Raw genomic sequence first — 26262 nt, 5'->3', positions numbered from 1 at the left:
GAAAAGACTTTTCTTCAGTTTTCTTTGTTTAGTTGGATTACTTTAATCTCTCTGTATTGTTGAAACGGAGATGAAATAACCATTTATTAAAAATGTTACAAAAAACCACATGCTTTCAAAGGGTGTCCTAATTTTTTCACATGACTGTATAAAACACCATTTATCTGGACCCTAAATCCACCATTTATGCATGATGCATGTAATCATTTCTAGCTATATAACACCGTTTATCTTGACTCTAAATCCACTGTGTATCTGAATGCAGCCTGTAATCATCGTCTATCTATACTACACCAGTTGCCTGATCCTGAATCCACTATTTAAATGCTGCCTGTAATCATCTTATAGCTATACAACACCATTTATCTGGTCCCTGAATCCACTATTTATCTAAATGCTGCTTGTCAAAATATTCTATCTATACTACACCATTTATCTGGCTCTGAATCCACTGTGTATATGAATACTGCCTGTAATCATCTACTATCTATATAACTCAATTTATCTGAACCCTGTACCCACTGTTTATCTGAATTATATCTATAATCATCCTCTATCTATAAAACACCATTTATCTGGACACTAGATCCACCATTTATCTGAATGCTGTATGTAATCATATTCTATCTATACAACACCATTTATCTGGTCCCTGAATCCACTGTTTATCTAAATGGTGTCTGTAATCATCTTCTATCTACACTGACAAGCAAAAAGGTAAGAATATTTTGAACTTCGGACATTATATATCTCACCATCCACTACAGCTTTGAATGTGAGACTACCATCATTTTATAGACAATCATCTTGGCTATCTCATACATAAATCGGACTTGCAACTATTTAGCATTTGATTAGTTATGCAGATTCTTGTCATGTAACTGCATTGTTACCGTTTTGCTCCTGGTGGTGGAACAATCTTTTTCTTCTTGTATACTACAAATTACAACTAGGGATGAGCGAACCCGAACTGTATAGTTCGGGTTCGTACCGAATTTTGGGGTGTCCGTGACACGGACCCGAACCCGAACATTTTCGTAAAAGTCCGGGTTTGGGTTCGGTGTTCGGCGCTTTCTTGGCGCTTTTTGAAAGGCTGCAAAGCAGCCAATCAACAAGCGTCATACTACTTGCCCCAAGAGGCCATCACAGCCTTGCCTACTATTGGCATGGCTGTGATTGGCCAGTGCAGCATGTGACCCAGCCTCTATATAAGCTTGGGTCACGTAGCGCTGCACGTCACTCTGCTGATTCAAGCATAGGGAGAGGTTGCTGCTGCGACGTTAGGGCGAGATTAGGCAGATTAACTCCTCCAAAAGACTTCATTCTGTGATCGATCTCCAGCTGTGGATCATTGAAGTGCTAATATCGAATTGCTCACTTTTTTTAGGCTGCCCAGAGCGTTTTTAGATCACTTTTTTCTGGGGTGATCGGCGGCCATTTTGTGGCTTGTGGTGCGCCAGCACAAACTATCACCAAGTGCTTTTAACCATCAATAGTGTGGTTATTTTTTGCTATATCCTACATCAGCTGCAGGCTGAGCCTGTGTCACCCAAGTGCATTTAACCATCAACAGTGTGGTTAATTTTTGGCCATATACTACATCAGGTGCAGGCTGAGCCTGTGTCACCCAAGTGCATTTAACCATCAATAGTGTGGTTATTTTTTGGCCATATACTACATCAGGGGCAAGTTGAGCCTGTCACCCAGCGCCTAAAAAATAGACCTGACATTTCTATTCAACCAAATCTGTACTGTTTGAGATGGTCAAGTTATTTGTAGTGACCGTAAAAGCACAGTTTTTGTTCTGGGGTGAAAAACTATTCCCAAATTTGACATTCTCAAAATAAGTAGTTTATGCTATATGAGGCCTACTTGAAATCTATCCCAAAAAGGATATCTTAGATTCAAGGTGCTGATAGTGTCATTCAGAAAAACTTAACACACACGCTACCGTGCAGATACAAGTCTAATTCTGTGATTAAACGGATACCTGTCACACAGCGCAAAAAAAAATAGGCCTCACATTTCTATTCAACCAAATCTGTACTGTTTGAGCTGGTCAAGTTATTTGTAGTGACCGTAAAAGCACAGTTTTTGTTCTGGGGTGAAAAACTATTCCCAAATTTGCAATTCTCAAAATTGTGGTGAACGGGAACAATGAGGAAAACATCTAATAAGGGACGCGGACGTGGACATGGTCGTGGGGGTGTTAGTGGACCCTCTGGTGCTGGGAGAGGACGTGGCCGTTCTGCCACAGCCACACGTCCTAGTGAACCAACTACCTGAGGTCCCAGTAGCCAGCAGAATTTACAGCGATATTTGGTGGGGCCCAATGCCGTTCTAAGGATGCTAAGGCCTGAGCAGGTACAGGCATTAGTCAATTGGGTGGCTGACAGTGGATCCAGCACGTTCACATTATCTCCCACCCAGTCTTCTGCAGAAAGCGCACAGATGGCGCATGAAAACCAAGCCCATCGGTCTGTCACATCACCCCCATGCATATCAGGGAAACTGTCTGAGCCTCAAGTTATGCAGCAGTCTCTTATGCTGTTTGAAGACTCTGCTGCCAGGGTTTCCCAAGGGCATCCACGTAGCCCTTCCCCAGGGGTGGAAGAGATAGAATGCACTAACGCACAACCACTTATTTTTCATGATGATGAGGACATGGGAATACCACCTCAGCACGTCTCTGATGATGACGAAACACAGGTGCCAACTGCTGCGTCTTTCTGCAGTGTGCAGACTGAACAGGAGGTCAGGGATCAAGACTGGGTGGAAGACGATGCAGGGGACGATGAGGTCCTAGACCCCACATGGAATGAAGGTCGTGCCACTGACTTTCACAGTTCGGAGGAAGAGGCAGTGGTGAGACCGAGCCAACAGCGTAGCAAAAGAGGGAGCAGTTGGCAAAATCAGAACACCCGCCGCCAAGAGACTCCGCCTGCTACTGACCGCCGCCATCTGGGACCAAGCACCCCAAAGGCAGCTTCAAGGAGTTCCCTGGCATGGCACTTCTTCAAACAATGTGCTGACGACAAGACCAGAGTGGTTTGCACGCTGTGCCATCAGAGCCTGAAGCGAGGAATTAACGTTCTGAACCTTAGCACAACCTGCATGACCAGGCACCTGCATGCAAAGCATGAACTGCAGTGGAGTAAACACCTTAAAAACAAGGAACTCACTCAGGCTCCCCCTGCTACCTCTTCTGCTGCTGCCGCCGCCGCCTCAGCCTCTTCTGCTGCTGCCGCCGCCTCGGCCTCTTCCTCCGCCTCTGGAGGAACGTTGGCACCTGCCGCCCAGCAAACATGGGATGTACCACCAACACCACCACCTGCGTCACCAAGCATCTCAACCATGTCACACGGCAGCGTTCAGCTCTCCATCTAACAAACATTTGAGAGAAAGCGTAAATTCCCACCTAGCCACCCTCGATCCCTGGCCCTGAATGCCAGCATTTCTAAACTACTGGCCTATGAAATGCTGTCATTTAGGCTGGTGGAGACAGACAGCTTCAAACAGCTCATGTCGCTTGCTGTCCCACAGTATGTTGTTCCCAGCCGCCACTACTTCTCCAAGAGAGCCGTGCCTTCTCTGTACAACCAAGTGTCCGATAAAATCAAGTGTGCACTGCGCAACGCCATCTGTGGCAAGGTCCACCTAACCACAGATACGTGGACCAGTAAGCACGGCCAGGGACGCTATATCTCCCTAACTGCACACTGGGTAAATGTAGTGGCGGCTGGGCCCCAGGCGGAGAGCTGTTTGGCGCACGTCCTTCCGCCGCCAAGGATCGCAGGGCAACATTCTTTGCCTCCTGTCTCCTCCTCCTCCTCCTACTCAGCTTCCTCCTCCTCTTCTTCCACCTGCTCATCCAGTCAGCCACACACCTTCACCACCAACTTCAGCACAGCCCGGGGTAAACGTCAGCAGGCCGTTCTGAAACTCATATGTTTGGGGGACAGGCCCCACACTGCACAGGAGTTGTGGCGGGGTATAAAACAACAGACCGACGAGTGGTTGCTGCCGGTGAGCCTCAAGCCCGGCTTGGTGGTGTGCGATAATGGGCGAAATCTCGTTGCAGCTCTGGGACTAGCCGGTTTGACGCACATCCCTTGCCTGGCGCATGTGCTGAATTTGGTGGTGCAGAAATTCATTCGCAACTACCCCGACATGTCAGAGCTGCTGCATAAAGTGCGGGCCGTCTGTTCGCGCTTCCGGCTCTCACACCCTGCTGCTGCACGCCTGTCTGCGCTACAGCGTAACTTCGGCCTTCCTGCTCACCGCCTCATATGCGATGTGCCCACCAGGTGGAACTCCACCTTGCACATGCTGGACAGACTGTGCGAGCAGCAGCAGGCCATAGTGGAGTTTCAGCTGCTGCACTGCGGAACAGCACCACTTCACCACCAATGACTGGGCCTCCATGCGAGACCTGTGTGCCCTGTTGCGCTGTTTCGAGTACTCCACCAACATGGCCAGTGGCGATGACGCCGTTATCAGCGTTACAATACCACTTCTATGTCTCCTTGAGAAAACACTTAGGGCGATGATGGAAGAGGAGGTGGCCCAGGAGGAAGAGGAGGAAGAGGGGTCATTTTTAGCACTTTCAGGCCAGTCTCTTCGAAGTGACTCAGAGGGAGGTTTTTTGCAACACCAGAGGCCAGGTACAAATGTGGCCAGACAGGGCCCACTACTGGAGGACGAGGAGGATGAGGATGAGGAGGAGGTGGAGGAGGATGAGGATGAAGCATGTTCACAGCGGGGTGGCACCCAAAGCAGCTCGGGCCCATCACTGGTGCGTGGCTGGGGGGAAACACAGGACGATGACGATACGCCTCCCACAGAGGACAGCTTGTCCTTACCTCTGGGCAGCCTGGCACACATGAGCGACTACATGCTGCAGTGCCTGCGCAACGACAGCAGAGTTGCCCACATTTTAACGTGTGCGGACTACTGGGTTGCCACCCTGCTGGATCCCCGGTACAAAGACAATGTGCCCACCTTACTTCCTACACTGGAGCGTGATAGGAAGATGCGCGAGTACAAGCGCACGTTGGTAGATGCGCTACTGAGAGCATTCCCAAATGTCACAGGGGAACCAGTGGAAGCCCAAGGCGAAGGCAGAGGAGGAGCAAGAGGTCGCCAACGCAGCTGTCTCACGGCCAGCTCCTCTGAGGGCAGGGTTAGCATGGCAGAGATGTGGAAAAGTTTTGTCACCACGCCACAGCTAACTGCACCACCACCTGATACGGAACGTGTTAGCAGGAGGCAACATTTCACTAACATGGTGGAACAGTACCTGTGCACACCCCTCCACGTACTGACTGATGGTTCGGCCCTATTCAACTTCTGGGTCTCCAAATTGTCCCTGTGGCCAGAGCTAGCCTTTTATGCCTTGGAGGTGCTGGCCTGCCCGGCGGCCAGCGTTTTGTCTGAACGTGTATTCAGCACGGCAGGGGGCGTCATTACAGACAAACGCAGCCGCCTGTCTACAGCCAATGTGGACAAGCTGACGTTCATAAAAATGAACCAGGCATGGATCCCACAGGACCTGTCCATCCCTTGTGCAGATTAGATATTAACTACCTCCCCTTAACAATATATTATTCTACTCCAGGGCACTTCCTCATTCAATACTATTTTTATTTTCATTTTACCATTATATTGCGGGGCAACCCAAAGTTGAATGAACCTCTCCTCTGTCTGGGTGCCGGGGCCTAAATGTGTGACAGTGGCCTGTTCCAGTGGTGGGTGACGTGAAGCCTGATTCTCTGCTATGACATGAAGACTGATTCTGTGCTGACATAAGGCCAGATTCTCTGTTACGGGACCTCTCTCCTCTGCCTGGGTGCCTGGGCCTAAATATGTGACAGTGGCCTGTTCCAGTGGTGGGTGACGTGAAGCCTGATTCTCTGCTATGACATGAAGACTGATTCTGCGCTGACATAAGGCCAGATTCTCTGTTACAGGACCTCTCTCCTCTGCTTGGGTGCCGGGGCCTAAATGTGTGACAGTGGCCTGTTCCAGTGGTGGGTGACGTGAAGCCTGATTCTCTGCTATGACATGAAGACAGATTCTGTGCTGACATAAGGCCAGATTCTCTGTTACGGGACCTCTCTCCTCTGCTTGAGTGCCGGGGCCTAAATGTGTGACAGTGGCCTGTTCCAGTGGTGGGTGACGTGAAGCCTGATTCTCTGCTATGATATGAAGACTGATTCTGCGCTGACATGAAGCCAGATTCTCTGCTATGGCATGAAGAGACTGATTCTCTGCTGACATTAAGCCAGATTCTTTGCTATGGCATGAAGAGACTGATTCTCTGCTGACGTGAAGCCAGATTCTCTGCTATGGGACGTCTGTCCAATTGATATTGGTTAATTTTTATTTTTTTTATTTTTATTTTAATTCATTTCCCTATCCACATTTGTTTGCAGGGGATTTGCCTACATGTTGCTGCCTTTTTCAGCCCTCTAGCTCTTTCCTGGGCTGTTTTACAGCCTTTTTAGTGCCCAAAAGTTCGGGTCCCCATTGACTTCAATGGGGTTCGGGTTCGGGACGAAGTTCGGGTCGGGTTCGGATCCCGAACCCGAACATTCCCGGGAAGTTCGGCCGAACTTCTCGAACCCGAACATCCAGGTGTTCGTTCAACTCTAATTACAACCTGTTCTCACATTCCCTAATAGCTCAGTGTGTTATTAGGTTGATTCCCAAGCGAAAGGTCACTGCTTTGAATTGAGGAGCAGCCATGAAAAAAAAAATTCCCAAGAAAAGAGAAACAGCATCATCATCATCCAGCACATTGATAACTGTATCTCGGCCAAGAAAATTGCCAAACTGCATCATGTGAGTGATATGACAGTTGGAAGAATACAAAATAAAATCCATGCATCCATTCTAAAGCCAAGAGGCAGATGTCCAGGCAAAATATCAGAGTCAACAAGTCGGCTCATCACAAGGTCTATCAGTTCTGACGCAACAAGAAAGGTAGTGGAGGTGGCTCGTATGCTTCATAATAGCTAGATCACAGACGTCCATGACATGTATTACACTAGTCTGGAATGGTGGCTCGAAAAAGGTGAAGAAGCCTTGACTGCAATATTGTCATAAGAAGTGTCAGCTCGAGTTTGCACAAAAGTACGAACAGTGGACAGTAGAAGATTGGAAACGGGCAATTTGGAGCGATAAGACGAAAGTCAATAGACTGGGCTCTGATGTGTGCAAATGGGTCTGGAAGAAAGAAGGGAAAAGGGGGCTAACAGATGGAGAAATTGAAGGAACCATTAAGTTGTGTGGAGGAAGCCTGATGATATGGGGTTGTTTCACAGCCAAAAGCGTTGGATACTTGACCAGAATCAAGGGTGGTCTCAATGCTGAGCTATATGTAAGGATCCTACAAGCCGAGTTACTTTGTACACTCGAGTACTATGGGTATGAAAAGGACAACATAGTGTTCCAGTAGGACAACGACCCAAAGCATACGTCGATATTGGTGAAGAAATGGTTCAATGACAATGAAATACAGGTACTGGATTGGCCACCACAGTCCCCAGACCTCAACCAAATCGAACGCTTGTGGATAGAGTTGAAGAAAAAGCTGTATTCATACCCAAATGAGTCGACCAGTATACTGTACACCAACAGTGGGAACGCGTAGAAGAATCCTGGGAACAGATTTTGGTCGGGACATGCTTAAATCTAATCGAGAGCATGCCCAAAAGAATTCCGGCAGTGTTGAAAGCCAAGAGGTGAATTTACAAATAAAAATTAAAAGTTTGTATTTTAGGAGCAAAACAGTAACAATGCAGTTTCATGACAAGAATCTGCATAACTAGTCATATGCTAAATAGTTGAAAGTCCAATCTATGTATGAGATAGCCAAGATGATTGTCTATAAAATGATGATAGTCTCACGTTCAAAGCTGTAGTGGATGGTGAGATATGGAGCCTAAAATCAGAAGTTCAAAACATTGTAACCCTTTTGCTCGTCAGCGTATATAACACCATTTATCTGAAGCCTGAATCCACTGTGTATTTCAATGCTGCCTGTAATCATCTTCTATCTATAAAAAAAACACCATTTATCTGGACCCTGAATCCATCCAATTATCTGGATGCTGTAAACATCTGTGTATTTATTATCTACACTATCTGGATGCTATATGGCACACTGTATCTGTAATCGGTATGCACATCATATTTCTTTATATAAATAGTATATAAAATATATAATGCAGTGATTTGGGATTTGTGGACTTTTTATCAGGATGTTCTTACATTAGAGCAGAATAACTGTTCCATTCTCTATAATTGTGGCCATTATGTTGTTGTCCTTGTATACCTATAGCTAAAAAACATAATTGACAACGTTTATCTGCTGCTCTATATGATTTAGTAATAGATGGTCATTTCATGTCTTTTTTACCTTTTTGTACAGCCTCTCATAGCCTGCTCTAGTTATGTGATGGCAGAGAAGGCCTGTTAACGTATATATAATGGGAGCACAGGGGCGGCGGGGACAGGCTTCCTCTCCGCATGTTGTCAGCCAGTTTATTTAATTACTTGCTCGCCTGATTTTAATCACCATTAAATGAACAATCCCCTCCCTTCCTCTTCACTGTCTAGTTGCTCAGTGGCCACAGATGGAAGGATCTGTAAAACCTTATTTCTGATGCGCCAAAATAAACTTGCCTATTGAACCTGTCTTAATACGCTGCAAGACAGACCAGTTAAAAAGTATTATTTTCTCTGAGTGCATTTGAAGCGGTCTCCTATGCTGGAAGCAACAGTAGTGAAGCAGATGCGGGTTATGTAAGTCATCATATATTTTAACCCAATGCAAGTGAAATCTGCAGAGCACTACATTGCATTTCTTTTTATTTAGCGCCCCTTTTCGGATTCCCAAAAACCTATGAGATATTTGACATTTCTTGTAACAGCTCAGCCAAGCACAGAGGAGAACGTCATGTATGTATATAAGTGAATGAGTATTATTACCTAAAAGGTGCAGCCCATGACTCACTTTATACAGTAAGACATTTAACCATTTAACCCCTTACCAACTCAGCCAGTTTTGGCCTTTTATGATGCAGCAATTTTTATTAACACTTTTCGGTGGGTGAATGAAAAATACAGCAAATCTGCAATAGTTTTTTTCCCTATGGCATTCACTGTGCAGTATAAATTACGTTAAAGGGGTTGTCCGGGCTTTTTCATATTGATGACCTATCCTCAGGATAGGTCATCAATATCAAATCGGCAGGGGTCCGACACCCGGCACCCCCGCCGATCAGCTGTATGAGGAGATTGCGCACAGTGTTGCGCATGCTGTCTCCCTCCTCTCTTCCTGCTGTATGTCTATGGGAAAGCAGCAGCGGACAGGAAGACAGAAGGGAGATGGAACGTCCACACTGCGCGCCGTGTACTCGTATAGCGGATTGGCGCGGGTGCTGGGTGTCGGACCCCTGCCGATCTGATATTGATAACTTCTCCTCAGGATAGGGCATCAATATGAAAAAGCCCGGACAACCCCTTTAACTGTATTCAGTGTGTTGATACAATTATAGCAATTCTAAATGTTTTTTTTTTTTTTGTATTTTACCACTTTGGGAGACTAACAGAAATAAAAATTAAAAAAATTACCATGATTTGTGTTTGTATCACCATATTCTAATATCCATAACTTGAAATGTTTCTGCTGACAGCACAATGTGAGGGTTTGTTTGTATGTGGGATGAGCTGTAGATTTTATTGTTTTCATTTTGGCTACAGTCAGGGCCGGATTAAGGTTGGAGGAGGCCCCTGGGTGAAAAATTTGGTGGGTGCCCCCATAATTTTAACTGCAAGGTTGTGACTGTTAATGGCCGCAATGCGATTTTAACTGCAAAATGTGTATGTGTATCGTGCCTCCCTGATTTATCTCCACATTTCATCAGACCTGTCAATCCTCATGTCACCAGTACTGTACATGATGGGTACAGAACATGGCATTCAGTGATACCCTATATCAATGGATTATTCTACAGCTGTACAATAAATGCAATGTGGGCACCAAATGTGCGGCGAGAGGCGCACAATTCAAGCAGATTTTGGGGAAGATTTATCTAAACTGTTGTAAAGGAATACCGACTTAGTTGCTCGTAGCAACCAATCAGATTCCACCTTTTATTTTTTAGATCTTCGTTGGAAAATGAAAGGTGGAATCTGATTGGTTGCTATCGGCAACTAAGCCAGTTTTGATAAATCAGGGCCCTAGTTTCATAAAGCTATGTTGTTGCCCATAACAACCAATCAAAGTGCAGCTTTCATTTTCTCAGGCACAGAATACAAAATAAAAGCTTCTCTGTGATTGGTTGCTATGGGCAACAGACAGTTTTTTCCTTCTGACTGTTTCATAAATCTGCCCAATGTTAAACAGTCATTATTAGGCCTCGTGCACAAGACGCACTAATGCGTGTTTTTGGCGTATCTGTGTGGCCATTCCGCAAATCATAGAACAAGTCCTGTTCTGGTCCACATCAATGTGGAAAGTGTCCATATTTCGAAGACCTGTTGTTTGTGGACTGAAATATGGACATGATCATGTGCATGAAGCCTTAGGGGCCTTTGACACTTTTTTTTTTTAGCTAAATTTTTACACAGACAGCTGCACCAACATTCCAATAAAATCCCACCTGCTGCCACGTGGTTGCTGCCTCCCATTCATCTCAATGGGGAGCAGCACTTAGGATGATGGAGTGACGGCTTATAGCCACAGCCGCGCCAAGAAGGGATATGTCCCTTCTTGGCACGGTGGCACAATCTCCAGCACTGCCTCCAATTGAGACAAAAGGGAGGCAGTAACCAGGGGGCAGCAGGTGGGACATCAGCAGGGATGTCACATAGAAACATAGAATGTGTCGGCAGATAAGAACCATTTGGCCCATCTAGTCTGCCCAATATACTGAATACTATGGATAGCCCCTGGCCCTATCTTATATGAAGGATGGCCTTATGCCTATCCCATGCATGCTTAAACTCCTTCACTGTATTTGCAGCTACCACTTCTGCAGGAAGGCTATTCCATGCATCCACTACTCTCTCAGTAAAGTAATACTTCCTGATATTACTTTTAAACCTTTGTCCCTCTAATTTAAAACTATGTCCTCTTGTAGCAGTTTTTCTTCTTTTAAATATTCTCTCCTCTTTTACCGTGTTGATTCCCTTTATGTATTTAAAAGTTTCCATCATATCCCCTCTGTCTCGTCTTTCTTCCAAGCTATACATGTTAAGGTCCTTTAACCTTTCCTGGTAAGTTTTATCCTGCAATCCATGTACCAGTTTAGTAGCTCTTCTCTGAACTCTCTCCAAAGTATCAATATCCTTCTGGAGATATGGTCTCCAGTACTGCACACAATACTCCAGATGAGGTCTCACTAGTGCTCTGTAGAGCGGCATGAGCACCTATCTCTTTCTACTGGTAATTCCTCTCCCTATACACCCAATCATTCTGCTAGCATTTCCTGCTGCTCTATGTCATTGTCTGCCTACCTTTAAGTCTTCTGAAATAGTGACCCCTAAATCCCTTTCCTCAGATACTGAGGTTAGTACTGTATCACTGATTTTATATTCTGCTCTTGGGTTTTTACGCCCCAGGTGCATTATCTTGCACTTATCAACATTAAATTTTAGTTGCCAAATTTCTGACCATTCCTCTAGTTTTCCTAAATCCTTTTCCATTTGGTGTATCCCTCCAGGAACATCAACCCTGTTACAAATCTTTGTGTCATCAGCAAAAAGACACACCTTACCATCGAGGCCTTCTGAAATTTCGCTGATAAAGATATTATGGGTCCCAGAACAGATCCCTGAGGTACTCCACTGGTAACAAGACCATGGTCTGAATATACTCCATTGACTACAACCCTCTGTTGTCTGTCCCTCAGCCACTGCCTAATCCATTCAACAATATGGGAGTCTCCAAGCCCAAAGACTGCAATTTATTGATAAGCCTTCTATGTGGGACAGTATCAAAAGCCTTACTAAAGTCTAGATAAGCAGTGTCTACTGCACCTCCGCCATCTATTATTTTAGTCACCCAATCAAAAAAATCAATAAGATTAGTTTGACATGATCTCCCTGAAGTAAACCCATGCTGTTTTTCATCTTTCAATCCATGGGATTTTAGATGTTCCACAATCCTCTCCTTAAGTATGGTTTCCATTAATTTCCCCACTATTGATGTCAGGCTTACTGGCCTATAGTTGCCCCATTCCTTCCTACTACCTTTTTTGTGAATGGGCACAACATTTGCTAATTTCCAATCTTCTGGGACGACTCCTGTCTCCAGTGATTGGTCACAGTGCATAGATAATAAACACAGTGATGTCACAGTACAGGGATAATGAACACAGTGATGTCACCGTACAGGATAATAAACACAGCAATGTCACAGCACAGGGATAATAAATACAGTGATGTCACAGTACAGGATAATACACACAGTGATGTCACAGTACAGGACAATACACACAGTGATGTCACAGTACAGGGATAATACACACAGTGATGTCACAGTACAGGGATAATAAACACAGCGATGTCACAGTACAGGGATAATAAACACAGCGATGTCACAGTACAGGGATAATAAACACAGCGATGTCACAGTACAGGGATAATAAACACAGTGATGTCACAGTACAGGGATAATAAATACAGTGATGTCACAGTACAGGATAATACACATAGTGATGTCACAGTACAGGATAATACACACAGTGATGTCACAGTACAGGGTAATATACACAGTGATGTCACAGCACAGGGATAATACACACAGTGATGTCACAATACAGGGATAATAAACACAGTGATGTCACAGTACAGGGAAAATAAACACAGTGATGTCACAGTACAGGGAAAATAAACACAGTGATGCCACAGTACAGGGGTAATACACATACTAAGGGCTCATGCACACGACCGTATGCCCTCCGAGACATACGGTCCATGAGCGGGCCATATATCCAGGAGCGGCATACATCGTGTGCACGGGAGCGCACAGAATTATAGGTTACTATGATGCTGTGCGCATCGGGCCGCCCACGGGGCTATTGTCCAGCGGACGGCCCGATGCGCACAGCATCATAGTAACCTATGATGCTGTGCGCTCCCATGCGCACGATGTATGCCGCTCCTGGACATATGGCCCGCTCACGGACTGTATGTCTCGGAGGGCATACGGTTGTGTGCATGAGCCCTAAAACATATAAAACACAAGGTGACCCACCGTGTGAACCGTTCCCAGATTAGCAACTACACTGGATAGAAATACACTCACCAGCAGTGGCGTAACTACACTGCGTGCAGAATTATTAGGCAAATGAGTATTTTGACCACATCATCCTCTTTATGCATGTTGTCTTACTCCAAGCTGTATAGGCTCGAAAGCCTACTACCAATTAAGCATATTAGGTGATGTGCATCTCTGTAATGAGAAGGGGTGTGGTCTAATGACATCAACACCCTATATTAGGTGTGCATAATTATTAGGCAACTTCCTTTCCTTTGGCAAAATGGGTCAAAAGAAGGACTTGACAGGCTCAGAAAAGTCAAAAATAGTGAGATATCTTGCAGAGGGATGCAGCACTCTTAAAATTGCAAAGCTTCTGAAGCGTGATCATCGAACAATCAAGCGTTTCATTCAAAATAGTCAACAGGGTCGCAAGAAGCGTGTGGAAAAACCAAGGCGCAAAATAACTGCCCATGAACTGAGAAAAGTCAAGCGTGCAGCTGCCAAGATGCCACTTGCCACCAGTTTGACCATATTTCAGAGCTGCAACATCACTGGAGTGCCCAAAAGCACAAGGTGTGCAATACTCAGAGACATGGCCAAGGTAAGAAAGGCTGAAAGACGACCACCACTGAACAAGACACACAAGCTGAAACGTCAAGACTGGGCCAAGAAATATCTCAAGACTGATTTTTCTAAGGTTTTATGGACTGATGAAATGAGAGTGAGTCTTGATGGGCCAGATGGATGGGCCCGTGGCTGGATTGGTAAAGGGCAGAGAGCTCCAGTCCGACTCAGACGCCAGCAAGGTGGAGGTGGAGTACTGGTTTGGGCTGGTATGATCAAAGATGAGCTTGTGGGGCCTTTTCGGGTTGAGGATGGAGTCAAGCTCAACTCCCAGTCCTACTGCCAGTTTCTGGAAGACACCTTCTTCAAGCAGTGGTACAGGAAGAAGTCTGCATCCTTCAAGAAAAACATGTTTTTTATGCAGGACAATGCTCCATCACACGCGTCCAAGTACTCCACAGCGTGGCTGGCAAGAAAGGGTATAAAAGAAGAAAATCTAATGACATGGCCTCCTTGTTCACCTGATCTGAACCCCATTGAGAACCTGTGGTCCATCATCAAATGTGAGATTTACAAGGAGGGAAAACAGTACACCTCTCTGAACAGTGTCTGGGAGGCTGTGGTTGCTGCTGCACGCAATGTTGATGGTGAACAGATCAAAACAGTGACAGAATCCATGGATGGCAGGCTTTTGAGTGTCCTTGCAAAGAAAGGTGGCTATATTGGTCACTGATTTGTTTTTGTTTTGTTTTTGAATGTCAGAAATGTATATTTGTGAATGTTGAGATGTTATATTGGTTTCACTGGTAAAAATAAATAATTGAAATGGGTATATATTTGTTTTTTGTTAAGTTGCCTAATAATTATGCACAGTAATAGTCACCTGCACACACAGATATCCCCCTAAAATAGCTAAAACTAAAAACAAACTAAAAACTACTTCCAAAAATATTCAGCTTTGATATTAATGAGTTTTTTGGGTTCATTGAGAACATGGTTGTTGTTCAATAATAAAATTAATCCTCAAAAATACAACTTGCCTAATAATTCTGCACTCCCTGTAGAACTGATTGGGTCCCACAGCAAATTTTTGAACAGGCCCCCCCCCCACCAACTTCTTCACAACCCCCAACTCACATGCAACCCCACACCCGTGGCCAATCAAGATCGAGCTCTCAGGAGAGGCCCGACAGCTGTTCTATCCGTTTTGTACAGTGTAAAATGATGTCATTGTATAATACTGTTAAGGGGGCTCTGACAATAAAATGCTTTAGTCCTCCTCCTGAGGGGGCCCCTTGTGAGTTTCAGGCCCAAAAGCACCGGCTTCCCCTATAGCTATGCCCCTGCTCATCAGATTGAGTTGTGCAAAGATTAGCACAACTCAGTTATACCTCATAATACCTCATACCACTCGGCATTCCTATAGACCTGGAACACGAGCGGCCCTGGGGGGTGGCGTGTTGCAAGTCTATCACCGGAGACTGTAGCTACCACCTCACCCGTTACTCCACACAGAAGCCAGAGCACAGATTCAAGGAAACAATAGAAGGTGAGGTCAAGAGCGATGTCTTCCAAAATGATACAAGTAGGCATGAATATTTATATTTTTATATGCATGCCTATTTGTGTAATTTATTCTCTGATCCATGCCATGTTTTATAGATCGCTTATACCTTGTTTTACTTTTTGCATGGTATGGTGATATGTCTGCCATTTTGTTGCATCTGATGAAGGAGGGAGACCGCCTTCAAAACGTGTTGTATGTGGCGATTTTATGTAATTTTTAACAATAAATGTTCTTTTGGAAGACAGCGCTTTGGACCTTACCTTCTTTTGTTTTCTTTGATCTAATAAAAACTGTGAAAATAGTTTTTTCAGTAAAGATAACATCCATTGATATAATAATAATAAAAATAATAACTCCTGAGTGGGAGCAGTTTTTAAAGACCTGACCTCTGGCACACATATATACACCCGGTGTCAGGAAGGGGTTAATGAATACTGTGCACGGACCAACAAAAAAAGTAACCACTCTAACCACACATCCTATAATGACGAGGATGCTTAGATTTTTTTTCACAGCCCATAGATACACTAAGCTCATGTTTACTCTATAGCTTATCCATCTTGTGTGCACCGCTATTCCCTGGACAGGTGCACCGGGATGGCAGTGCCCTAGGCTGTTAAAGCTTACATCTTTCACAGGATATTTGATGGGTTTGATGATGTGTGAATCACACTGCTGCTCCTACCAGTTTCATATACGGCTTCAGACACAGAAGTGTAGTGGTCTTCTACTGTATACTGCGCCAAGCGGAGGGTATTAAGACCTCGCACTGAGTCATTTCCTCTCGTCCAGTAGAACATGACGTCATTTATGTTATAGCCCCCTGTGGAGATGATAATGTCACATAGACATAAGCCAAGTAAAATATTATTTCATCGAATTTTCATTGCTCAAACACAGAAAAACAAGTTCCTTACCGTTCCATAAATTTTATTAAACGGGTTTTCTGAGATTCTGATATTCATGACCTTTCCTCAGAATAGGTCATCAAAATCAGATTGGCAGAGGTGCGACACCCAGAACCCCGCCGATCAGTTGGCTGCGGAGGCAGTGGCGTTCCTGTGAGCACCGCTGCCTCCTCGCAGATTACCAAGCACAGCTCCGTCCATCGTATAGTGGCTGTGCTTGGTATCGCAACTCAGCCCCATTTACTTCAATGGGATTAAGCTGCGCCTAGTCCATGTGACCAATGAACGTGATGTCACAGGCCTAGAAAGAGGCCATGGTACTCTGGCCTCTCCAAACAGCAGATCGGTGGGGGCTCCGGTGACGAGAGGGCTAGGTCATCAATATCAGAATCTCAGAAAATCTTTTTAAAGACTCCAATTTCTTACAAAATTAATACATTATCACATAGTAGCAAAATCCTCAACAAACTCATATCACAACCACTAGGTGGCCATATATAGACAGATATAGCATAAACATCATGCTTTTACCCCAAAGTTGGTCAACTCATGATACTCATCTTAGCCAAGAGCAAAGGTAAGTAAGGACATGTCTGTGTGAAACCCTAGGATTCAAATAAACTCTAAAAAGTGTATAACATATCAAAGTTTAGCATTAGCACCTCTATGGTTCGGTTTCCATGTGTTTTTTTGCTATTCTTATCATTACAATTGCAGCCAGATATGCATTATAGAATAGGAATTTATCAATTCTCAAGGAATCATTGCCTTTGTACAATGACTTTGTGATGGATTTATAGCAAAATGTAGTTACTGTATTGTGGAATTCCTTCTTTCCCATTTGATATCAGTGGGAAAATGTCCTTATGAAATGCACATAGCTTTTAAAGAAATATATATTTTTTTTTAAATGTCACTATGGGTATGTTCACACACAATTTTGAAAATATGCCTACATAATTCACTGCGGAATTTGCATGTGTTTTTTCCTAAAGCATTTTTTAGTGTTTTCTGTGCTGTTTTTCACTTTTTTAACCAATGAGTGTTTACTTCAATACAAAACTGAATTTTCAGCTTGTGGTTTTTGTGTGGGTCTGTGCCAAAAAACATGAAAAAATAAACAGAAACACATTTTTTGGAGCTGATTTTGAGGTGAAGACAGACCAAAATCCACAGCAAAAGACTCTATCAGAGCTGGTCCTTTTTTTGAGGGTGGGGGGAATCTTGCTCTGTTGAGGTGGCCAGTAAGGAATTTCTGTCATCTCTTTCCACTCATTTATACCTACTAGCAGGTCTGCTATTCAGAAATTCTGAATATAATATGATATCATTGTGATTACAATAATTGAATGGAAGATATCTCACAGCTCTCCAGTTGCAGTGTGCAGGTTTGCTTATCCATAGGGTACTTTGTCAAATCCATACTGCATGCAACCGTCGTCGTTATCCTGCAGGAAAAAAACAATTCCCATAAGTTATCAGATAAAAAGACAACTCAAAGGTCGTGTATAAAAACTAGTGCAATCACAGTCCATGGCAATGGTGACAAGCTGTCTGCTTCTGTTCTGTCTTCTTACACGTTCACACAGTGTGCAGTCTGACATTCAGCATAAACCATTCCTGTCTTCCTAATAAGAGGGCTGTTCTTTGTAGTCTAACTTGTTTATTGGTCAACAGGTCGTACATATGTGATTGATTGATTATATATGATTGATTGATTGATTGGTAAAACAGGATTGTTTGGTAAATCTACAAGAATGCAAATAACATGTATAAGTATTAAGCATAGCGTGGCATGTACTATAACATTACATTAACAATGAAGCACATGGTAAAATGACTTCCCGTACATAAGATTGCATGGATAGCTAACAGTAATAACAACTCCCCGAGTAACAATTACAACTATCTGAACAGCTCTGCAACACACAATATCACTGAAACAAAGGTAGATCTCTCACCAGATATGCTTTTACAAGGATGATGGAGTTTGAGAAGGAGATATGCAAAGGGACAGCTCTGCTGATGTGTCCTGTAGACTGGAGACTTCTTTCCCAGGATGCTTTGCACTCCCACAATGCAGTGCACCACCCACAATGCAGTAGTATTGTAACAGGCAAACAAAGTGTAATACAATTTAAGACCGCTAGATGGTGCTAAAACCACACTAAACACTTTAGAATTACCCTGACCCTGGCAGATTGAACTAGAATCATTTTCTAACCTTGCTGGGCAGAACAGCTTCCATACAGTATATAATGGTGGAATTACAGCTCAAATCTGATTGGTTGCTGTGGAATTGTCCAGTATGGAGAAACCATTTTTATTATGATGTCCACAATCTTTAATGTTTAGATTAGATTGTTCCATTCACATTGGAGCATTGGCTTTAATGGGGGCAGGTCACATGAAATGCTAATGTGAAAACAAATTTGCCCCTCTGGGCATCTAAAAGGGGACATATATAGTTTTTATAATACCATAGCATGCTATAATATACCGTATACTTTGTGGTTCTTTAGAAGAGTATTAGGCCTCAAAATGCATTAGGCTGGTTACATGAAGTAGGGCCATACCTTAAGGCATAAAGTACTGTTCCGTTTGGATAAATCCTTATGAGACGATTTTCTACAGTGATATCATGAAGAAATGACTTTTTGGAGTCCACTATAAATGTGTCAGGGACCCACAACAGTTCCACCAGACGACCATCTAAACTTAAACTCTTGTTGCCTTCGAAGCAGAGCCGTTCATCAGTCCAGCGCTGTCTCAGGAATATGGTGGCTGTGTAATCCTAGAAAATGTAAAAAAAAAATTTAAAAAAATTATCCGCATGTAAGTGTTCTAATAACATTCCATCCAAGTTTTTATTCAACCAATTTGATTTGGGCCTGAAAAGATTCTACCCAAATCAAAAGTTCTTCAATTGGCCTGAAAATTTGTGTAAAAAACTCTAAGGTTCTCCTTGGACTCTCTCCTTCTCTCTCTCCTCCCTTTATCTCCTCCCCCCTCAAAAAGTCACCCAAATCAAATCACCAAAAACTTGGGTTTGGATCCACTTCAAATTTTTACAAAATTGTGGTTGAATTAATTTAGAATCAATTCGATCATCTCTAGTTCTAATACCGAACACGTTTGTATCACAGTCAATAAATGTAGATAATCTGCTGGATATTATATGATTGAGCATGTATATGCTGTTACTGAGGGTTTTCCCCCTAAAAGACAGGACCACCTTTAGAAATTTCAGAGCACCGTACACTTAGATGATCTCTGCCTTTCCACATTAAACTTTGAAAGGTACTTAGCTGAGACTATATAAATCCATATGCAGTAAGCATTACCCTAGTGGCAGCTATTGGCAGCCAACATTTTTAATTTTCTTGGAAAAAAATGTTTTCTAAAATATTTTGTAGTATACATTTGATAAATTATAATTATGCATATAGCTGTAAGGCAGCTTCTCCTACACAGTGAGCAGGCGGAAGGCCCCTGTTTGCCCAGACCCCTGAATGTATCTTCTCTACTGTCCCGATGGCCTTGCTAATAATAACAAATAGCCTAATAGAATAAAGTGATAGCCAAAGTCTGGTAATTATATTTTCTACAGGGATGCTGACATTGTTCTGACAGCCTCCATTTGTACCGCCACACGTGTGCTACCAGGGAACTGGACAGATAACCTGTCTTCTCCCTACACCAGACTAGGATATAGCTGAGCCTTACTGTCCATTAGATCATCATACGCGCTTTCTCAGTGAGTTGGACTGATATCTGTATTCTCTTTTTTATTTGCTTTAGCTGCCAAGTTAATGGTAGCTCTTGTTTCTATTCACCTGCCCCCTGTCACCTGATGAGTCTGAAGAAACAATTTCAGACGAAACGCGTTGAAACAATTGTTTTCCACCTAACAGGATCTACACACCATTCCGTTAGGTAGGGACGTCCAGGGCTTTGTACTTAAGGACAGGTTCCAGATGGGGCCACCCTTGTCAGGGTGATGACTCCATATTACAAGGTCATCTAGGGTACTATAGACCTGACAGGGCATTCTAGGGAAAGAATCGTATATATATATATTTCTGGGCCCCACCATATGTCTGATGGTTCACTTTCCGCAAACTGAAAATCACAAATGGTTTCATCATACTGGTAAGACTGATCCATTTTTAGCGGTGCTTTTTATACTGTCTGCAGGTTACTGTGTTACGCATGAGTTGGCGCATTTGTGTTGATGGAGTTTGTGTCTGGTGTGCACACCACTTCTAATTGTTTTTTTTGTTTTTTTACAAGTATATCATTAAAAGCTGTGTTATAACTTTTATATGATACTACCTTTCTATAATTTCTGTTGAATTCATATAGGTAGTCCGTTGGGGGTGGTTCACCTCTACGGTTTACAGCATTTTTATATATATTTACTTATTGAGATTTTTCTAGACTTCCATGTACACTTTTGCTTACATTCAAATTATACAAATGATTGTATTATTACATAAAAACAGGCATAAGATCCAGTTCAGGTGGAACAACGGTCCAGAATGGGTGTTTATGACCTAGAAAATTTCAACTTTTCCATTCCAAGAAGAATGACAGCTGACTACTTACCATGTTAATTTCAGATATTGTATCAATGCTGGCAATGTCCAAACTCATTCCCACTGTCACAGGCCCATCTGTATGGAATGAATCACAATGAGAATTAGACAGGATCATGTAGATGAACAGCTGCCGGCATCTCTCCAGTAGTAAGTGACCAATCACAGGGGTGAAGACATGAGAAATGTGAAAAATGACAACCTCTTTCTAACAAAGCTAGAACCAGTCCTGTACCTCACATGGATACAGGGATCTCCCCGTTTATTGCTCCAAATGCACTGCTAGATGTATTTCAAGCTAGCGGCTCATGGGTGTGTGTCTTTTCTGCTGCAGCTCTCTTCCTATCACAGCTCAGGCGGTGTGTACTTTTTACTTTTAACAGTCAATACTTTTGTTGAGCGGATCGAAGCCAAACAAATTGAATTTGATCTGAATTTCTATTAGGGTGCTTTAATGCCATGTGGCAGATCAGGTGGTGAGGTTGCTAGTGTTCACTTATTGACAACTGTGTCTCATCCTCATCATGAACCTCTTAAAACACTAATTGCCATTGACTTTTTGGCAACTGTGTCTCATCATCATCCACCTTGTGAAACACTAACTGCCGTTCCCCACCGTCATCTTCTTCTGACTGTGGAGGCTCAAGAGTTTGGGAATCAGTGCACAAGATCTCCTCATGTCCCTCTTCAAGCGAGCTTGGCGAGAGACCCAAATCAAGGAATGGCGCTGAAAAGAGCTCCTCGGAATATCCGAGTGTGGGATGTCACGGATGGTGTACAGGAAACAAGACAATACCATATAAACAATGTCTCTCTGGATCCACAACTAAGGAACAAAGGAAGACCCCTGCAATAGACCTGCCGCTCTCCCTCACTGCTCAGCCTATGCGAACACCCCAAAGGTGGATGGCCGCATATCCACGTTCCTCAGCTATCTATTACCTGAAGACCCTACAATAGTGAAGGGACACGACCACTGGCTCCCTACACTGACACGGAGGGAGTCAGGGTCACCTGGATCCAGAAAAGACAAAATCATAAATACATAAACAGCACTTATCTTGCAGACGACTGAGGACTGGGAACTGGGAACTGGGAACAGCATGCACACACACTCCAGGAAGTAGTATCAGCCGCACACTACTGCATTATGGGGAGGAACTTAAAGGGTAGCAATCAGTCCAACTGCATGACAGCTGAGATAGACTAACGAGATGAGAAACTAAACCAAAACAAAGAAATTCAAGGAGGAGGATCTGAGAAGCTCCTGTGAGCGCTTCTCAGCTGTCTGGCTGTGACAGTACCCCTCCCTCTAGGAGTGGACTCCGGACACTCAGAGCCCACCTTCTCAGGATGGGACCTATGGAAAGCCCTGATGAGACGAGAGGCCTTAATGTCCGTCACTGGGACCCACATCCTCTCCTCAGGACCATAACCCTCCCAATGAACGAGGTACTGGAGGGAACTGCGGACAAGACGAGAATCCACAATCCTAGAGACCTGAAATTCAAGATTTCCATCAACCATAATCGGAGGAGGAGGCAAAGGCGAGGGTACAATAGGTTGAACATAAGGTTTCAATAAGGACTTATGAAAAACATTATGGATCTTCCAAGTCTGAGGAAGATCAAGACGGTAGGCAACAGGATTGATGACAGACAGGATCTTGTAAGGCCCAATAAACCTAGGACCCAACTTCCAGGAGGGAACCTTCAATTTGATATTCTTGGTAGACAACCACACCAGATCACCAACATTCAGGTCTGGACCAGGCACACGTCTCTTATCCGCCACACGCTTATATCTCTCACTCATGCTCTTTAGATTATCCTGAATCTTTTGCCAAATAGATGACAAAGACGAGGAGAATCTGTCCTCATCAGGCAAACCAGAAGAGCCCTCTCCCGAGAAAGTCCCAAACTGCGGATGGAACCCATATGCACCAAAAAATGGTGACTTATCAGAGGACTCCTGACGACGGTTATTTAAAGCAAACTCAGCAAGGGACAAAAAAGAACACCAATCCTCCTGATTCTCCGCCACAAAACAGCGCAGATATGTCTCCAGATTCTGATTGACGCGCTCTGTCTGGCCATTCGACTGCAGATGGAAAGCAGAAGAGAATGACAACCGAACCCCCAAGCGAGAACAGAAAGCCTTCCAGAATCTGGAAACAAACTGCGTGCCCCTATCAGAGACTATGTCTGAAGGAATCCCCCGCAATTTGACAATGTGGTCAATAAATGCCTGCGCCAGCATCTTAGCATTGGGCAAACCAGGAAAAGGGATAAAATGCACCATTTTGCTAAAACGGTCCACCACCACCAGAATCACAGACTTCCCCGAGGAACGAGGCAAGTCCGTTATGAAGTCCATGGACAGATGTGTCCAAGGACGGGAAGGAATGGGCAAAGGAAGGAGAGGACCTGATGGCCGTGAATGAGGGACCTTGGCACGAGTGCAAGTCTCGCAAGCTGCCACAAAACCCTCAACCGACTTACGAAGCGCAGGCCACCAGAATCTCCGAGCGATGAAATCCAGTGTGGCTCTTGCCCCCGGGTGCCCAGCAAGGACCGTGTCGTGGTGTTCTTTAAAAATCTTGTGTCTCAAAGCGAGAGGCACAAACAACCTCCCAGGAGGACAAAGATCAGGAGCTTCTGACTGGGCTGCCTGCACCTCTGCCTCCAATTCAGGAAAAAGAGCAGAGACCACCACACCTTCAGCCAAAATGGGACCCGGGTCTTCAAAATTCCCACCTCCCGGAAAACAACGTGACAGGGCATCTGCCTTCACATTCTTAACCCCAGGGCGGAACGTAACAACAAAATTAAACCTTGAAAAGAACAAAGACCATCTGGCCTGTCTCGGGTTCAGACGCTTGGCTGACTCCAAGTAGGCCAGATTTTTATGGTCAGTAAACACGGTAATAGGGTGTCTGGCTCCCTCTAGCCAATGGCGCCATTCCTCAAAAGCCAACTTGATGGCCAACAATTCCCTATCTCCCACATCATAATTTCTCTCTGCGGAGAAAAGTTTCTTTGAGAAAAAGGCACACGGTTGCCATTTGGCAGGAGAGGAACCCTGAGACAAGACCGCACCCACCCCTACCTCAGAAGCATCAACCTCAACTATGAAGGGTAACGAAATATCAGGTTGTACTAGGATGGGAGCGGAAGCAAAAAACTCTCCTTGATATTAGAAAAGGCCTTACGCGCCTCTACCGACCAGGAAGAAAAATCTACCCCCTTTCTGGTCATATCAGTGAGTGGTTTAACAACAGAGGAATAATTCAAAATAAATTTCCTGTAATAATTGGCAAAGCCTAAAAAACGCATCAGCGCCTTCTGATTCTCAGGAAGCTCCCACTCAAGCACAGCGCGGACCTTCTCGGGGTCCATGCGAAAACCAGAAGCGGAGACAAGAAACCCCAGAAATTGGATTTCTGGAACCGCAAACACACATTTTTCCAGTTTCGCGTATAATTTATTCTCCCGCAGGATGAGCAAGACCTGACGTAAGTGTTCCTTATGAGTCTTGAAATCAGGAGAAAAAATCAAAATGTCATCCAAATACACTAATACAAATTTTCCCATTAAATGATAAAAAATGCTGTTGACGAAATGCTGAAAAACGGCTGGGGCATTCATCAAACCAAAAGGCATAACCAAATTCTCAAAATGGCCCTCAGGGGTATTGAAAGCCGTCTTCCATTCGTCTCCTTCTCTGACCCTAACCAGGTTGTATGCCCCTCTTAGGTCTAATTTGGAAAAGACTTTAGCCCCAACAACCTGGTTAAACAGGTCCGGGATCAGACGAAGCGGATAAGGGTCACGAATAGTGATACTGTTCAGCTCCCTGAAATCCAGACAAGGTCTTAAAGAACCATCTTTTTTCTTAACAAAGAAAAAACCAGCGGCAACAGGTGACTTCGAGGGTCGTATGTGTCCTTTTCTCAGACTCTCAGAGATATAAGCCCGCATAGCGACCCTCTCAGGTTGGGAGAGATTGTATAAAAGAGATTTAGGCAGCTTGGCGCCTGGGATGAGATTAATAGGGCAATCATACTCCCTGTGCGGAGGTAAACCCTGAACTCCACTCTCAGAGAAGACATCCAAAAATTCAGAGAGGAAAGGTGGTACAGTCTTAGTAGAAACCTCAGAAACAGATGTTATGAGGCAATTCTCTCTGCAAAAGTTACTCCAACCATTTATTTGCCTCGCTTGCCAATCAATGGTGGGGTTATGTTTAGTGAGCCAGGGTAGCCCCAACACTAGAGGAGTAGGCAAACCGCTAAGGACGAAACATGACACATCCTCAACATGAGCATCACTCACAATTAAACGGATATTGTGAACTATGCCCTTTAATGATTTCTGAGAAAGTGGAGCTGAATCAATAGCAAAAACAGGAATATCCTTTCCCAAAGTGCAAATTGATTATCAATGAGGTTGACAGCTGCTCCACTATCCACAAAAATCTCACAAAAAATGCTCTTGCTCTCTAGCGCCACCCTAGCAGGCAGGACAAAACGGGAACTACAAGCAAAAGGAAAACCTTCAATTTCCGCCTCAACCCTGCCAATAGTAACAGACGGAACATTTTTAAAAGATTTTTTCCTTTTTGTCTCTTTATTACTCCCAGAAAACTGCCTGAATCTCCTAGAGGGACAAACATTTGCCAGATGATTTATACCTCCACAACAAAAACAAACCCTCCCCTGCGGACTGAATCTTCTATTGTCAGAGGCAATCAACCCCAGCTGCATGGACTCCTGCTCAGAAGGGGCTGACAGCGACTGAGACCCCTGTGCACAGAATGAGACCGCTGCACTGTCCCGGGACTGAGTATGACAGGAAGGAGAGATCTCTCCTCTCTCTCTAAGACGCCTGTCAATACGAACAGCCTGAGACATAGCAGAATCCAAGGAGGTAGGTCTTTCATGAAAGGCAAATGCATCTTTCAATCCCTCTGAAAGACCATAGCAAAATTGACTTCGGAGTGCAGCATCATTCCAACCCGTATCTGCTGCCCATCTCCGAAATTCTGAACAGTATATCTCTGCGGATTGTTTACCCTGGCATAACAGACGTAGTCTAGACTCAGCCAGAGCAATACGATCCGGATCATCATATATCTGACCCAGGGCTAAAAAGAATTCATCCACTGAACGAAGGGGCCGTGCCCCCTCCGGCAGCGAAAAGGCCCAGGACTGAGCGTTACCCCTGAGCAGCGATATAATGATCCCCACCCTCCGTTCTTCATCACCAGAAGAATGGGGAAGAAGGCGAAAATGGAGTTTGCAAGCCTCTCTAAAACGCACAAAATTCTCACTACCCCCGGAGAACGTATCCG

General features: G+C 44.2%; 1 protein-coding gene across 1 annotated transcript in view; it reads right to left on the bottom strand.

Moving 5' to 3' along the window:
* Positions 1 to 26262, bottom strand: part of LOC121003181 (gamma-aminobutyric acid type A receptor subunit pi) — a 116724-nt gene that overhangs the window by 18039 nt on the left and 72423 nt on the right. Inside the window, exons 4-7 of the mRNA XM_040434820.1 lie at positions 20921 to 20988; positions 18889 to 19106; positions 17678 to 17760; positions 16090 to 16227 (exon numbers count right to left, since the gene is read on the bottom strand). Of these exons, the coding sequence (XP_040290754.1) occupies positions 16090 to 16227; positions 17678 to 17760; positions 18889 to 19106; positions 20921 to 20988 (507 nt within the window). The remainder of the gene's footprint in view (positions 1 to 16089; positions 16228 to 17677; positions 17761 to 18888; positions 19107 to 20920; positions 20989 to 26262) is intronic.

Source organism: Bufo bufo, chromosome 6, assembly GCF_905171765.1.
Source record: "Bufo bufo chromosome 6, aBufBuf1.1, whole genome shotgun sequence".
NCBI classification, from domain to species: domain Eukaryota; kingdom Metazoa; phylum Chordata; class Amphibia; order Anura; family Bufonidae; genus Bufo; species Bufo bufo.
This window is presented reverse-complemented; position numbering and strand designations above follow the sequence as displayed.